The sequence below is a fragment of the Lepus europaeus genome, chromosome 9, assembly GCF_033115175.1.
Source record: "Lepus europaeus isolate LE1 chromosome 9, mLepTim1.pri, whole genome shotgun sequence".
Lineage (NCBI taxonomy): Eukaryota > Metazoa > Chordata > Mammalia > Lagomorpha > Leporidae > Lepus > Lepus europaeus.
The window spans coordinates 71,733,210-71,749,731 of NC_084835.1; the positions used below are offsets into that span (position 1 = coordinate 71,733,210).

The 16,522-nt window shown below is 57.9% G+C and overlaps 1 protein-coding gene across 1 annotated transcript; it reads left to right on the forward strand.

Annotated features, from left to right (window-relative positions):
• The first annotated feature begins 4,060 nt into the window (after positions 1-4,060).
• LOC133766328 (ral guanine nucleotide dissociation stimulator-like) lies at positions 4,061-12,619 on the forward strand. Its single transcript, XM_062200015.1, has 14 exons — positions 4,061-4,075; positions 4,266-4,328; positions 5,407-5,460; positions 5,662-5,855; positions 7,066-7,259; positions 7,399-7,667; positions 8,312-8,527; positions 8,859-8,962; positions 9,408-9,477; positions 10,737-10,811; positions 11,221-11,295; positions 11,826-11,858; positions 12,213-12,334; positions 12,556-12,619. Exons 1-14 carry the CDS (start codon positions 4,061-4,063, stop codon positions 12,617-12,619), a joined length of 1,548 nt encoding a protein of 515 aa, XP_062055999.1.
• Positions 12,620-16,522: the final 3,903 nt, after the last annotated feature.

Below are 16,522 nucleotides of genomic sequence, written 5' to 3' on the forward strand. Positions count from 1 at the left end.
GAGGATAGAGAGGGATTTTCCTAGGTTGGAAGAGGAAGCTTTCTCTCTCTTCTCTCTCTCTCTCTCTCTCTTCTCTCTCTCTCTCAGATTTATTTATTTATTTATTTATTTATTTAGAAGCCAGAGAGAGGGAGAGACAGAGAGAGAGAGAGGTCTTCCATCCACTGGTTTACTCCCCAAATGGCCACAATAGCCAGAGCTGAGCTGATCCTAAGCCAGGAGCCAAGAGCTTCATCTGGGTCTCCCACACGGGTGTCCAAGCACTCAAGCCATCTTCAACGGCATTCCCAGGCTATCAGCAGGGAGCTGGATCAGAAGTAGAATAGCCAGGTGCCTCTATGGGATGTCCATGTCACAGGCAGATGCTAAACCTACTATACCACAGTACCTGCCCCAAGGAATCTGGCTTCTATAACTTGATTTGGGACAAGGGTTGGAGATTGAATTAACTGAAAGCATATTACTCATCCAACACATACTTGCCAAGCAACTATGGAAGGCACTGTTTATATGGAATCAGGAAAATCACTGAATAAGAAAAAAAACTGGCCGGCGCCGTGGCTCAACAGGCTAATCCTCCACCTTGCGGCGCCGGCACACCGGGTTCTAGTCCCGGTCGGGGCACCGATCCTGTCCCGGTTGCCCCTCTTCCAGGCCAGCTCTCTGCTGTGGCCAGGGAGTGCAGTGGAGGACGGCCCAAGTGTTTGGGCTCTGCACCCCATGGGAGACCAGGAGAAGCACCTGGCTCCTGCCATCGGAACAGCGCGGTGCGCCGGCCGCAGCGCGCTACCGCGGCGGCCATTAGAGGGTGAACCAACGGCAAAGGAAGACCTTTCTCTCTGTCTCTCTCTCTCTCTCACTGTCCACTCTGCCTGTCAAAAAAAAAAAAGAAAAAAAACTCTCCCTTCACATAATAAGGGGAGAAAGGCTGAATATAATAAAATGGATGAATGAATAAACTTGACAGTATGTTCATCATTAATAAGTGGATGGAAGAGTTTAATCACCAGTAACAGATGTAATCCATTGATTTATGTATTTGAGACACAGACAGTCGTCCCATTTGCTGACTCACTCCCCAGATGCCCACATCAGCTGGTGCTGGGCCAGGGACAAAGCCAGGCACCTGGGTCTCAGTCTGGCTCCTCCACGTGGGCAGCAGGGACTTGACCACATCTGCTACCACTGCTGTTCCCAGGGTGTGCCTCAGCAGGAAGCTGGCATCAAGAGTGGAGGCAGGACTTGAACCCAGGCCCTGCAAAGTGGGACTTGGCCTCCCAACTGGTACAGTGACTGCTAAGCCAAACACTTGCCTTGCCAGTAATTGATTTTAAAGTCCTACATTTACGTTGGTAAGAGGAACTTTCAAAAAACAAAACAAAGTCTAAAATAATGCTCTAGGGCCAGCATTGTGGTGCAGTGGGTTAAGCCGCTGCCATGCGACACCAGCATTTCCTATCAGAGCACGGATTCCAGCCCTAGCTCTCTGCTTCCCACCCAGCACCCTGCTAATGCACTTGGGAGGCAGCAGAAGACAGCCCAAGGGCTTGGGCCCCTGCACCCAAGTGGCAGATCCACAAGAGGCTCCTGGATCCTGCTCACAGCCTGGGAAAGCAGAAGATGGCCAGAAAGCTTGGGCCCCTGCTACCCAGGTGGGAGATCCAGATGGAGCTCCTGGCTCCTGGCTTCGGCCTGGCCTAGCCCTGTGTTGCACGCATTGTATAGGGTGAGCCAGCAGATAACAATCTTTGTCTCTCTCTGTTACTCTGCTTTTCACATAAATTAATGAAATTAATCTTTAAAAAATAAGATAATGCTCTGAGATATTTAAAGGTACATTTTAAGGCAATAAATATGAAAATGTAACTGAATATCCCTGAGGAGAGAGAAAGGGAAATAGGATCTGGAAAATATGAATTACTTCGTCTGCAACTGTTTTCAATAAAAAGTATAAAGCAAATAAAAAATAGCCGGCGCCACGGCTCACTAGGCTAATCCTCCGCCTTGCGGTGCCGGCACACCGAGTTCTAGTCCCGGTCGGGGCGCCGGTTCTGTCCCGGCTGCCCCTCTTCCAGGCCAGCTCTCTGCTGTGGCAAGGGAGTGCAGTGGAGAATGGCTCAAGTGCTTGGGCCCTGCACCCCATGGGAGACCAGGATAGGCACCTGGCTCCTGCCATCGGATCAGCGCGGTGCGCCGGCCGCAGCGCGCCTACCGCGGCGGCCATTGGAGGGTGAACCAACGGCAAAAGGAAGACCTTTCTCTCTCTCTCTCTCTCTCTCTCTCTCTCTCACTGTCCACTCTGCCTGTCAAAAAATTAAAAAAAAAAAGCAAATAAAAAATAGAAGTTTCAGTAAAAACAGAATGTGACCAGTTCAGTAGGAGACAGAGCAGGAAACGTAAGACTATTGCAGTGCCAGGATCCCATTTGGACACTGGTTCAAGTCCCGGCTATCTAATTCCGCTACTGCTCTATGGCCTGGGAAGGCAATAGAAGATGGCCCAAGTCCTTGGGCCCCTGCACCCATGTGGAAGACCCAGAAGAAGCTCCTGGCTCCTGGTCAGATTGGAGCAGCTCCAGCTGTTGCGGCCATTTGGAGTGAACCAGAAGATGGAAGACCTCTCTGTCTCTACCTCTGCCTCTCTGTAACTCTGCCTTCAAATATAACATATCTTAAAAAAAAAAAAAAGATTGGTGGAAAGAATTGTGGAAAGACCCCTGATGGCTACAGGTTTCCGATGGCTCTGACACACTGCCGTTGGCGGGGTCAGGGTCTGGAGAGCAGCGGGGCTCCGTGGCAAGCAGGCCAGACTTTGCAGCATGGGGCTGAAGGTCCTGGGAGAGGACCCGTGTGGTGCTCAGGAGCCCGCTGAAGCTGACACTCGTGTTTGAAGGCTTGGGGGTGTCTGAGACGTGGGAAGGCAGCTCTGTCCTCACAGCAGGACAGAGAGCAAACACTGGTTCCAGCTTAGAGATTTTGACTGGGGGGCAGCGTCTGAGCATGGGAACAATCAGGACCAGACCCGACTCAGGATGGAGGGCCACCCTTGTGGAGTGGAGAAGACCCTGGCCCAGGCTGGGCTTCCACGAGTCACTCAGACTCCAGGTGATGCCATGACCTTGCCACCAGTTCCACCATTCACTCTCAGCATTCTAAATAAAAGCTCACACAGGAGCTGGTGCTGTGCTCTAGCAGGTGAAGCCACCGCCTGCTGTGCCAGCATCCCATAGGGGTGCCGCTTTGTGGCTCAGCTGTGCCACTTCTGATTCAGCTCCGTGCTAATGCGCCTGGGAAAGCAGCAGAAGATGGCCTAAGAACTTAGGGTGCGCCTAAGACACTGCCCTTGGCTTTCCTCACTGACCTTAGCTTGGATTTTAGGGGTCTTCCTAAGAAGCAGGCTACTGTCTTTGGGAAATGATAGGAAAAGGAGGTTTAGACTCCAGCTGAGTGCCCTTCAGCCTGGGATCCTGACCCCATCCAGGTCTCCCAGGCACTGAGGGATGGGGCTGTGTTTGCAGAATTGTGCACAGTCAAGGGGATGGCATCGGGGCAGGAGAGGAACAGTCAGCAGCCCAGAGGGCCTTGGGAGCTCTTCCTGCTGGAAGGGTCCATGTCCTGGACCTGGAGGAAGTGACCTCACTTCCTTGGTGATGGGCCACAACAGACCATGGAACTCTGGTAACCAGGCACCCAGATTCTAGTGGTAGCCATTGCCAGCTCACTTGATAGGAAGCGTTGCAGGGAGAACTATGTTCCCGTGCTGCTGCCCTTCAAGGCGAGGCTCTGGCCGAGCCAAAGCCCAGAATGAAGGTCTCTTCCAGCGTGTAACACGCTGGCTGAGCTCTCACTATGGACGCCTGTGGCCACGGGGCAGGAGGCAGCCACAGGTAACACGGTTTAGGAGCCCTGGGAAGTCCCGGCCAGGCCCAGAGTCTCTGGTGACCCTGCGTGGGCTGTCCTCCCGTCCCCATGAAGGGGACAAGAGGAGGGGCCCTTCCTGCACAGCACCAGGATTCAGGCATTGGAGGATGGCTGTAGTGTCGTCCGTACACATTCCAGGGATGGCGGATGGGAAAGTGGGTGTTGGGGGCCATTTTGTCTACTCAGGAGTTCCACGTGAGTTCTCCTGTGTCACCTGGAGTCCTCCTGGCTGGGGGTATACCCACATGTCCCTATGTATGTGACCTGGGGAGTGGAAATACTCACGAGGTGTCTCCTGTGGGACACTGACGCCCTCTGGCCTGGCTCTGGGCACTCTGTTTGCAGGGCTCCACGCTGGAGATCAGCAATGATTCCCATGAGGAACTCATCTTCTCAGGCAATGGACAGGTGCGTCAGGCCAACAGCCGTGGACAGTGCTGGGCTGGGCTGAGGGAGGGGCCTAGGGAGATACACAGGCAGGGTCTCAAGATGACCAGGCTGGGCTGAGGACCAGAGCCTGGATATAGGCACCTCTGGGCCCCGTCCTGGTGTTTCCTACCCGAGTGACTGACCCCAGTCTCGTTCCTAAGAGATCTCGCCCCTCTGCTGCCCACTGACAGCTGGGTTATGGCAACCCCATGTTGGGTACTGGTGGGATGTTCAGGGGACAGGTTACTACTGGTACCCTGGATACGAAGTCAAGAGTGTCCACGTGTGTGACAGCAATGGGTTCCCCCCCAGCCCATGAATCCCGGGCAGGGGTCAGCTCCACTGTGCTTCATGACCTCCCCACAACCCACGACACAGAGAACCCAAACCCCACACACAGGGTGAGGCTTACACGAGAGAGAGAGAGAGAGAGAGAGAGAGAGAGAGAGAGAGAGAGAGACTACTCCATGCATGTGTCAGCAGCATGTCCCTGGGTCTCAGCCCTGGAGCCCCCACCCATCTTCATCCTGTTCCATGAGAAAGGACATTTGTCCTGTGGCTCAGAGGGGATTCCAGTGCTTGTCCCCAGCTGCCCTGCTGCAGGTCACGGCCTCAGAGAGCGCCCCTGGAAGCCTGGTCTGCTGGGCAGTCACAGCCCAGGGCCCCACACGAGGGCGGCCCTCACACAGGAGTTTGCACACAGTGCTGGGGGCTGGATGTCCCTGTCTCCTGCTTGTGCATGTCCATCTCCATTCCCGTGTTCTCGTGTTCTCCTGTGCTTCACTGTGTCCTTGTCCCCTCTCCTTATCAGCCTGGCAGACATGGGGCCCACACCATGGCCTGGCCTAACGTCCATCACCTCTTCAGGAGCACATGTGCACATGCAGCCACACTCGGGGACCCAGGTGTCAGAGCATCACCGTCACTCTCACAGGAGCTAATGCCCTGCTGAGACAGAGGCCCAGACAGCACATTCTGGGAGAGGGGCTGAGGTGTCCTCCTGGAGCAGCCATGGTCAGATCACCGTGCAGAAGGGCTGTGGCCGGGACACCGCCAGCTGCCATCTCTGCACTGCTGCTCCCAGCTGCTGGCCTCCCTGGGGGGATACTCTGCTCTCCCCACTCTCCCAAGCTGCTCTGTATGTGGCCAACAAAGTCACTCTGGGCCTTTCATGCACAACCCCCCAGGGATGTGAGGGGTCACCTGCTGCAGCTGGATGCCCTCTGTGAGGGGGTCTTCTCCCAGCCCAGACTCCCGTGGTTGGGGGTCCCTGGAGCCTCCTCTGACTCCTGTCCCTGCTGGTCCTCCCTAGTTTGGAGGTGTGTCCACACTGCACCTGGCAGAGGTCTGCCCCCTGCGGAGCCTGCAGCCAGGCACCAAGGCGAAACTGGAGGAGTCCCTGGTCCCGGCCTCCCCAGGAAGAACCATCGCTTACCTGTCCACTCTGCTGTGCTCATATGGCGACTTCAGCACTGTTCCGTATTTCCTGGACCAGATATTCCACAGGTGAGCGTCTGTGCCCTCCAGGCACAGGGGCCTCTGCTGCCCCCTAGCCATGGCTCTCTGTGCCTGCGTGCTCCTCTGAGAAGGGGGGTGGTGTGGGTGTGAGCCTCAGGAGTTGTACAGGGACCATGTGACTGCAGACATGGCAGGGGCCTGGTGCCTGCTCCGTGGCCAGGGCTGCTGGCACTGCGCTCATCCCTCTCCTTCTGGCCTCTGCACCCTCGGGACTCAATAGCCCACGGCACTCGAGGTTTGGAAAACCCCACAGAGAGCAGCCCTGCCTTCCCATCTGTAAAGGAGGCCTCCCAGCCCCAGTCCCTGATACAGACAGAGCAGGGCCCGGGCACTGGGTGTTGGGCCCAGGCCTCTCAATTCTCTGGCAAGGGTCCGTGTGGGGTTCATCCCCACAGCACGTGAATGTTAAGCACTCTGGGCAGTCACTTTGCAGACACGTGTCACAGCTCAGCGAGCAAAGCAGACAGCATTCCTGGGGCCTCATGACCTGGGAGGACCAGACTCTCCCAGCTGAACGCCTGCCCGGGTCCTGTTCACAGGGTCAGAGGGGAGAGGATCGTCCTCCCATGGTCTTGCCAGGATGTCAGAGCCCAGGCCCCACTAGGACGTCACAGACTGTGGGTCCAGTCGGAGGCCTTCTGTCCCTGCCAACTGTGGGAGCAAAATGTGGGCTGTGGCTGGGGAGGGACAGACAGGGTGTGGATCTCCCACTTCCTGTGACTCCTCTTAGAGCACTGAGGCCCGGGGACTCCCCGCGAAGGAAAGGAGAACAGAGCTGGGAAGGGGGTCCCAGACCTGCAAAGGAGAGAGGATGCTAGGGCGCAGAGCAGCCAGGGGTCCATAGCCAGGACAGGTGCTTCCCAGCTCCACCCATGCTCCCGGCCCCCTCCCCAGGATGCCAAGACCTAGAGAGGTCCTAGATACCTGCTCCTAAGTCTGCCTGGAGCCTCTGTGCTGAGCACCAGGGGCCCTCCCCTCAGGAAAGAAGGTCCCTGGGAGGCTGTCACCACGGGTGTGCACCAGCCCTGTTGACCAGGTCTGCCACGGCCAGGACAGCCCAGGAGGGCTTGGAGGGTGGGTCATGCTCTGGACAGGCTGAGGCATGCCCAGGGCCCCAGAGCCACAGAGGGGCCCCTGGCAGTGCAGTGTGGTGGCCAAGGCCAGCCTCTGACCCCGCTGCCCTCGCTTGCGTCCCCAGCAACATGGCTTCCTTCCTGGGACGCTGCAGAGACCTGTACGAGGCAGAGCTCCATGGCCACACCAGCCTTCCACTGCTGAAGATGAAGGTGGGCTGCAAGCCTGTCAGCCTGCCTGGAGGAGACCTGGGGACCCAGGTGTATTTTCTGTATGCCCTGCCCGGACACGCCCAGCGCCCTGAGGCCACAGCAGACGGTGAGGGGCAGCGCAGTCTGCAGGTCTCTCAGGGGTGGTGTTTGGGGGCTGGACTCCCCTTCCAGGCGGTGCGACCCCTCGGGGTTTGCAGAGGCCACTGGAAGGTGATTCACGTTGGTGACCCTTTCTCTTCTTCCAGCTCCCGCTCTGCGTGCAGGGCCACCACCCTTCCGTGCACTGGCTCTCGAGCCAGCTGCAGCACCGCTGGCTCAGCCAGGACCTGCTCCAGAGCCAGGGCCAGCTTCCCCACGGGGCCTGCCCCCATGCGCACAGTCAGCACCAGGGCCAGCTCCACAGGCCTCCTCTGGATGGGCTGGGCCTGCAGAGGAGCTGCTTGGGGCGGAGATGGTTGACATCACCGCCTTCTCCCCCAGGATGATGGCAGAACAGCTCACGCTTCTGGATGCGGTGAGCAGCCGGCTCTGCTGGGCAGGGCCAGGACCACGGCGTCCCTGTGGCAGCTGGCGTCCCACACAAGCCCTGGCCAGAGTCAGCCCAGGCTCCATGTCAGCCCCAGTGTGACCTGGGCTCGTTTCTCATGTCCTAACCCACCTGTCCCCTGTGGACAGCAGAGATGGGGCACACTCATGCCAGGTGCACATAGCGGCAGACAGAAAGCTGGGCACGGTGTGGCCCGGAGGTGGTGGAGGGCACTCACTGTGGTGCAGCCAGGCCCCCTGTCCCTGCCAGTCTGCCCAGAATGCCTTACCTGTCTCAGCACTGATTAGGCTTCAGAGTTGGACGGGGTCCCAGAGCAGACACACAAACAGAGCCCCTTGGTGTAGCTGCCACAGGGAGGTGCGCTGGGATGGGGACAAGGAGCACAGGGCTGATGGCGATGGGCCGAGGGATGGGGAGTTGGCCAGGACGCCCGGGAGAAAACACCTCTGTGTCTTCTCTCCAAGAATGGGCTCTGGGCCATGGGGCTCTGGGCACCCTCAGTGGGCTGCTGCTCCCACTGCTGTGAGCCCCATGCACAGCATCCTGGGAGTGTGGGCACCGGTGCACTCTGAGTGGGGGTGGCTGTGCCCATGGGTCACTCTCCTCCCCAGGAGCTGTTCCAGAAGGTCGTGCCCTTCCACTGCCTGGGCTCCGTCTGGACCAAGAGCAGCAAGAGAGGCAAGGAACACCTGGCCTCCACTGTCCATGCCACCGTCCAGCAGTTCAACTGCGTGACAAATTGTGTAGTAACCACATGCTTGGGGGACCCCAGCAGGAAGGCCACGGACAGGGCCCGTGTGGTGGAGCACTGGATCAAGGTGGCCAAGGTCAGCTGCGGGCGGCCAGGGCCCTTGCTCCCTGCACTCTGGGAATGGCCACTTTGCTCTATCAGCCCTTGGGAATACAACCTGTGGCTGAAGACCCTGCACAGACCCTGGGCCCTTCCTGGCAGGGAGGAGCCTGACCTGACTCACTTCCCCCAGGGGTGCATGCTCACCTGCCACCTGAACCTCCGTGTGGGTTGAACCCAATCTTCTCCCTGTGGGGTGGCCATGGTTCCCTTGTGCCTTCCTGTGGCTCCGTGGGCATCTGATGCAGGAGGGGGACGTCAGCCCAGGGGATCCAGGTGACTTCTCCCTCATCCGCTCTGCTCTCCAGGAGTGCCAGACCCTCAGGAACGTTTCCTCGGCCCATGCCATCCTCACTGCTCTACAGACCTCCCCAATTTGTCGCCTGCAAGAGACGTGGGGAGAAGTCTCCAGGTGGGTGCCTTCTCCCACAGGAGCACCAGGGTGTACCTGGGACCCTAGGACTCAGCACTAACCCCATGATCTGGGAGGGGCCAGACGTGGACTCTAAGGGGAGGCATGGGGAACGTCACCTTCGAGACCCCTAGACCTTCTGCCTCATGTTTGCCTCAGGATGCTATTTGCTTTGCTGTCAGGCACCAGTTCTTGAATAGTGCTCCTGGGCAGCACCGGAGCTCCCTGTGCAGGTGAACGTGAGGCAGAACGGTGCTGCTCCGTGGAGGGGAGGGGCCCAGGAGAACCACTTGAGCTCCCCCCGTCCCCTGGGCCCCAGGGCTTCGGGAACTCAGTGGAAACTCACCTGGGCCGTGTGCATCCTCCTTGCTCTCGAGCAAAGGGAGCTGCACTCACCACCCTCCCATCACACCGAGTGGCTCCTCCTGGTTTCCCATCTCCACAGGAAAAGCTGCAAAAAATTTGAGCGCCTGTGTGAGAAGGACAATGGCTTGAGCAGGGATCGGCTCACCAAGGTAGGGGGCTGGGAAGTGGGGTAAGTGTTTGGGGGTAGGGTGAGGGGTGGAGTGAGGGCCTGGGGCAGGGCTGGTGTTGGCCGGCAGGACAGGCTCTGTGCGCCTGACCCCACCCGGGCTGTGTGGCAGAGTGGCAGGAAGGACTTCCCTCCTTCCACAGGGTGACCTCGGTTCCTCACAAAGCCAGGCCCTGCCTGGGATCTGCCTGCCCAGGACCTGCATGGGGAAGGCCACCCGCCTGCACTGGGGAGGGGGGAACTGAACACGGGTGTCCCAGGGCCCGTGGTCCATGGTTTCCGAGCATCAGGTGCAGTGGGCACATGAGAAACAGATGCACCTGTGGCTGTGATGCCCGTCCTGCCCTGACCCACTGCCCATCGCCTGAGGTCCTGGGATTCTCACCCTGCCCAGGGCAATGCCATCATCTGCAGGTAGATGAGGAGAAGCTCCTGAGGCCTCCTCACACATGCCTGGTGGCTCTGTCCTGACCACATCTCAATGCCTTCCACCTAAGGGAGGAAGCAAAGTGTCGCCACCCAGAGCCTGTGCAGGCCCTGCCTGTCACTCAGAGATGATCCCTGGGGGCCACTCCCTGAGTGGCAGGGGAGATGTGCAGCAGAAGCTGTGGTTCGTCCTTGACCCTGCTGGGGGTGGGGGGAGCACCCAGTGGGGCTGGGTGGCCAGCACCTATCAGCCAGGCCTCCTGAGACCACCTGGCCCTCTCCCTCCATGGCTGCGCCTGGCCAATGACCAGGACACAGAGAGCCCTGATGGACTCCTGGCCAGGGGTGCAGCTGGGGTTGTGGTGAAGCAGTGGGGTGCCAGTCAGCTGGGGGCAGGGTAGGCTCTCTTGTGTGGCCCTGGGCTGGTCACTGCCCATGGCCTCTGATTTCTCAAGTAGAGGATGGGGCTGGTGAGCCTGTTGTGCAGAGCTCACGGGGGTCGGTGAGGCACCAGGAAGGGTGATGTGTGGTGCAGGGCCTGGCCTTCCTCCCAGGGGACAGTGAGGAGGAGGAGGGCAGGCGTAGGATGCTGAGTCAGGACAGCTGGGGGGGGGGGCACCCAGCACCCTCACTAGCCAAGGAGCAGACCCAGGGAGGCCCCTTGCTCAAGGTGCCCCCAGTGAGGGTGGGAGCCACAGCATCCAGACAGAGTGCACTTGGGGGAGGGGCTCAGACATGCAGGGCCCCAGCAGAGGGCCCAGGTGTGGGCAGGGGTGGGAAGGACAGGCCCTATGACCCTGACCTTGATCCTGGCAGAAGGGGGCCTTCAAGCTTGCTGCCCGGGAGCAGAATCCACAGAGAGCCCAGATGAGGCTGCGGAAACAACAGAAGGTGCGTGTGCCCGGGCGAGGGGACTCCTCCGTCACACCGGGGCCCGAGCCACAGGAGCAGGGCTAACACCTCCAGCCCTCCCTGCGGTCCCCACACTGCCTCAGTGGCCTCCACCGGAGAGACCAGAGCCAGGGCCTGGGGCAGCTGGGCTCTCAGTGCACTTGGGGCTGAGGTGGCGCTGGTCGAAACAGGGCCTGTGTGCCCTTGGACATCCCAGCAGGAGTCCTAGGGGTGCCTGCTGTCCTGGGAGTAGCTGGGAGGATGGAGAATGGGGGAGGCTGCCAAGGTCCTGGAGGGCTCCCGGGGGGAGACATGAGCCAGGGTCCAGGAGCTGGGGTGGAGGGGTCTCTGGGGCAGGGCTTGGGTGGCACCTGAGAGCAGGTGCTCATCACCACCCCCTGCGGCACAGGGAGTCGTCCCCTTTCTTGGCACTTACCTGAAATACCTGGTGATGTTGGACACTGTGATGGGGGACTCTGTGCATGTGAGTGATCCTGGGGCAGGTGGGGTGGGCCCGGGTCCCTGAGGCTGGCGGGGGGAGGTGCGGGGAGAGCCTGTACTGCATTCTTAGCCTTCTGCGCTGCCAGCCCTTCTCCTGAACCTCCCAGCCGTCCCTGGGGCTGGGGCTTCACTGCCTCTGCCCTGTGAGTGTCGGGGCCTCCAACTGGGTGCCCCTCCCTCTCCTGGAGGGACAAAGCTACACAAGGTCTTGGCTGAGCCTCCTTGGCCTCCCCCTTGGGTAGGCTCCATGGGCAGGAGAGAAATTGGGCCCAGCAAGGTCAGGAAGCACTGACATGGCCAAGCACCCTCACCCATCCCAGCCTCTGTTTCCCTCCTGTCACCAGGCAGGGTGAGAACAGCAGGTGCCTGAGCCTCAGCTGCCAGGTCCCCTCTCCAGAGCTCACCCAGATCCTTGTCCTTTCCCACCCACATCCCCTTGACGGCCTCATGAAGGGGAGGGTCGGGGCTGGGCCTGGCTGGGGGCAGTTCTGATGGACTCTGTCTGCCTTCCAGCAGGCTGACTTCAGCTTCGAGAAACTGAATAAGGTGAGCAGCTGTGGCCTCACTCAGGGCAGGAGGGCACTGGGGGTCACAGGTGGTCCTGTTCAGGACCCCCATGCATCACCCCTGCAGCTTTGCTCTATTAGGAGGGCTGGGTGCACATGAGGGGGAGACCCATCCCTAGGGTGGGTGCGGGTAGAGGACTGGAATCAAGGAGAAGCCCCTGGGGAGGGGCTGTTGGCACCCCTGTCGAAGGCCAGGGTGCGGCCTGCATGGGCTGGATTGGAGGAGGCCTCTTTAGAGGAAACACCCAGAACCCCGCGGCCCCTCCCCTACCAGGTCCCCACAGCGTTCCCAGCCCAGGCGCTGACCGTGTCCTGTGTGTCCCTCTGTCCCCAGGAAATTACAGTCCTGCAAGAAATCCAACTGCTGCAGGTGGCAGCGAGCAATTATTATTTTAAGCGTGATGAGGAGTTTGGCGTGTGGTTCCGGTCTGTGGAGTATCTCACTGAGAAGGAGAGGTGAGTGATGGGCAGGAATTGGGTGAAGCCCAGGGGTGTTGGGGGTGGGGAGGGCTCTCCTTGCTGTGCAGCTGGGGGAGCACCGTCCAGGCCCCCTGGTGGCAGCAGGCCCTGTCCTATGGGCACTGCTGGCCCCCAGGACTGCAGCTCCTGGGCAGGCCCTGGGAGGGAGGCCTGAGCTGAGGCTCTTGGTGGACTCATGGCTGTGCTCTCTCCGTTAGCTACGCCCTGTCCCGCCAGCTGGAGCCCTCTGCCAAGAGGCCCGCAGCAGCCTCAAGGCCATGAACACCATTGTGATGCCCTTGTGACCGAGTGCTGGGACCTCAGGGGCAGATCTGAGCTCATTGGGAGCCTGGTGCCTGGGACAGTGGCCTCCCTGCTGTGAAGCTGAGGCCTGCGTTGTGTCAGTTTAATTGCCCCTCTTATGTTCTCTCCTTTCCCCCATTGAACTATAGTCACTGTTAGTAGCAGCTCCCTGTTAGAGTTTTATTAAAGTTAATGTAAATATGTTGCACCATGAGTTTCATGCTTCCTCGTCATCGCTTCCCCGTAACTGAGGTTGTGAGCGGTGTTCCACCGTGCAAATGCGCCGTGGGCATGGGCCCCTCCTAGTTGCGGCTCCTGGAGCTGCACCTCGCTGGGTGAGGTTCCCTGAGGTTCTTCTCCTAAGAGGCGCTGGCAGATCACTTGGTGCCTGGTGTAAAAATCCTGCCTGGCTCCTCTTGCACTTTCTGCCCTGGGTTTAGGATGTTGGGTCCAGCCTGGCCTGGCCTGGCTGTGGTGGGCATATGGGAGGTGAACCAGCAGATGGAAGGTCTCTCTATCTCTGTGTTTGCCTTCCAAATAAATAAAAGAGGGGCTGGTGCTGTGGCATGGTGGGTAAAGCTATCACCTGCAGTGCTGGCATCAGGGGTGTGTTCGAGTCCCGGCTGCTCTCCTTCTAATCCAGTCTCTGCTATGGCCTGGGAAAACAGTGTGGGATGGCCCCAGTCCTTGGGCCCCTGCACCTACGCAGGAGACCCAGAAGAAACTCTGGCTCCTGGCATCTGATCAGCCCAGCTCCAGCCATTGTGGCCATTTGGGGAGTGCACCAGCAAATGGAAGACCTCTCTCTCTCTGCCTCTACCTCTAGCTTTCAAACAAACAAATCTTTTTTTAAAACTTTTATTTATTGAATATAAATTTGCAAAGTACAGCTTATGGATGACAATGGCTCCCCCCCCCCATAACTTCCCTCCCACGCCCAACCCTCCCCTTTCTCGCTCCTTCTCCCCTTCCATTCACATCGAGATTCATTTTCATTTCTCTTATATACAGAAGATCAGTTTAGTATATTTTAAGTGAAGATTTCAACAATTTGCAGCCACATAGAAACACAAAGTGAAAAATACTGTTTGAGTACTAGTTGTAGCATTAAATCACAATGTACAGCACATTAAGGACCAAGATCCTACATGAGGAATAAGTGCACAGTGACTCCTGTTGTTGACTTAACAATTTGACACTCTTGTTTATGGTCTCAGTAATCTCCCTAGGCTCCAGTCATGACAAACAAACAAATCTTTAAAAAATAAAGAAAAAAATAGGCCGGCGCCGCGGCTCACTAGGCTAATCCTCCGCCTTGCGGCGCCGGCACACCGGGTTCTAGTCCCGGTCGGGGCACCGATCCTGTCCCGGTGGCCCCTCTTCCAGGCCAGCTCTCTGCTGTGGCCAGGGAGTGCAGTGGAGGATGGCCCAAGTTCTTGGGCCCTGTACCCCATGGGAGACAAGGATAAGCACCTGGCTCCTGCCATCGGAACAGCGCGGTGCGCTGGCCGCAGCGCGCCTACCGCGGCAGCCATTGGAGGGTGAACCAACGGCAAAAAGGAAGACCTTTCTCTCTCTGTCTCCCTCTACTGTCCACTCTGCCTGTCAAAAAACAAAACAAAACAAAACAGAAAAACAAAACAAAAAACACACATTTAAAAAAAAAAGAAGAAAATAAAAAAATAAAAAGCATATTAGATGGAATGTAAAAATACTACCACAATGTCATAATGCTTTATCAAAAGTTTGTTTTGATATCTGTACCACTACGGGACACACTAATGGCTAGTATCCCTAAGACATCCAGTTGAATGTGTTGCCTGCTTTTCACAGGAACAAGCCGTCTGTTCCTGGAAATAATGGACACACTAAGGGCTGGGCTTCCTGGCAGCAGGTGCCCCTTCCTGACAGTTGCTTTGTTTTCTCATTTTCCGTCTTCTCTGTATTAACTGTTCTATGTCTCCGCATTTTCACTGGAACTTGCATCTTCAACCTCTGAGGCGACAGCAGTGCTGCAGGGTCAGCACCTGTGCCTGTGGACGGCACATTTGTCTTCAAGTCCCCTTAGGTAGAGTTGTCTTAGGGAACGTTCCTGACACACCTCGGAGCCACCAGCTTTGCAGAAGCTAGGCACACCTGAGGGGAGTCCCAGGGCGTCGGGCACCAGTGCTGACACACGGTGGGGCCAACCAACACCTGACGCTTGCTGTAGATGATGTCGGAGGGCAGGGGCTCTACCTGGCCTTTCCGATTCCCAAGGCTGACTTGAACTTGTCTTCTTGCACTTTGCTGTGTCTCACCTTTGCCACCGTTGAATCACTGCGTGAGTATTCACCATCAGGCACATGGCAGGGTGTTCCGGTTGGGGCTCTGAGTGCTGGTATTTCAACTGTGGCACAGGTTTTGGTGACACGGCACAGATCTGTCAGGTATGTATGTAGTGGAGGAGCTACGGCATAGAAGCTGCATCTCTGCACCCTGGGAGACACTGCCGGGTTCCTGGAATGCTTGCAGCATTGCACACCCACAGCACGAGCTCCCTTGCATGCCCCCCTCCCTGCCAACGAGGAGCTGTCATTCCCATGTGATTGCCTGACTGCTCTGTGCATTCATGCTCAAAACATCATGTTATACAAAATAATGTTATCAGTCAATTTAGGAATTCAAGCACCAAAAAGGGCTTCAAGACCAGAAATTAGTGAATTGACTGAGGTATGTAAGTATTAGGCAAACAGAACAAACAAGTTAAAGCTGTAACTTCGACATCATTTAAATAAATAGGCACGTCAGTCTGCTCATCAGGCATGTGGCGTGACCACAGTGTGCATAAGCTGTGCTGGGGGGGGGGCTGCTTTGCTCTCCTTCATTTTTGGGGTGCAGTTTTCTGTGTGCTCCCCTGAGGCTCCCCGAGGCCAGCGCCTGTCCACATCGGTGTGGTCCGTGCCTGGTCATCCCAGCCAGGCACTGAGCCCAGCATCCACAAGCACGTGTTCCCGGAAACTGCACCCCCCAGGGAGCGGCGGCCTCTCCCCCACCCGGGTTGCACCTAGCAAGGACCGGACCTGGGGCCACACATAGATATAGCCCCAATAACGGGAATGACCCCATGGAAGTGGCAGGTGCTGAGATGACCACGCGTGGGAGTCAGGCGAGGGAAGGCTGGTGTGAGGGACAGAGATCCCGGCAGGACAGTGGGGTGTCGTAGCCAGGGTCACCTGGGCCCCCCGAGTCCCCACGCTTACTTCAGCACTGGCTGCTGCTGGGAAGCCCTCCTGAGCCCTGCCGCCGTGGCGAGGAAGCTGTATGTGCAGCTCTGTCGCTGAGGGTCGTGCACGGGGAAGATGAGGAACAGAGCCACGGATCCCCTGCCAAGGACAAGTCTCCTGAGAAGAGATGAGCCTTGCTGGCTCACGTCCCTGATGGGTTGTTAGCGCGCCCCAACCTGGCCCATCCCAGTGGAAGGAGAGAAATGGAGCCCAGTGCTGACGGGCTGGGCACGGGTGCTCTTCTTCCACGGCGCTTGTGGGAATAGTTTCCCTCGTTTCTGGGGAAGACTGGACAGTCTAGATTTCGTGAAAACGGAACTCTGTTAATTTCCCCAGCCCCAGAACCTAGAGAGTCACTTTGGACATACAAGTCTCAGTCAACAAACACTTGGCCAAGTGGACGCTACGTGTCGGGTCCTGTTGTCGCAGGAGTTCTGGGGTTGGCATGTGGGAGGCGTGAGAGAGCAGTGGCCGCATCTGCCGCTCCAACCACTCAGGTCTGTGTCTCTTCCCCACGAGGGGTGCCGGCTGCTTCCTTTTACCGAATCCCTCGGAAGTGACACCGCGTCTGTGTCGCAGCTCTTGCTGTTACAGTTCTGATGTTACCGCTCTGTGG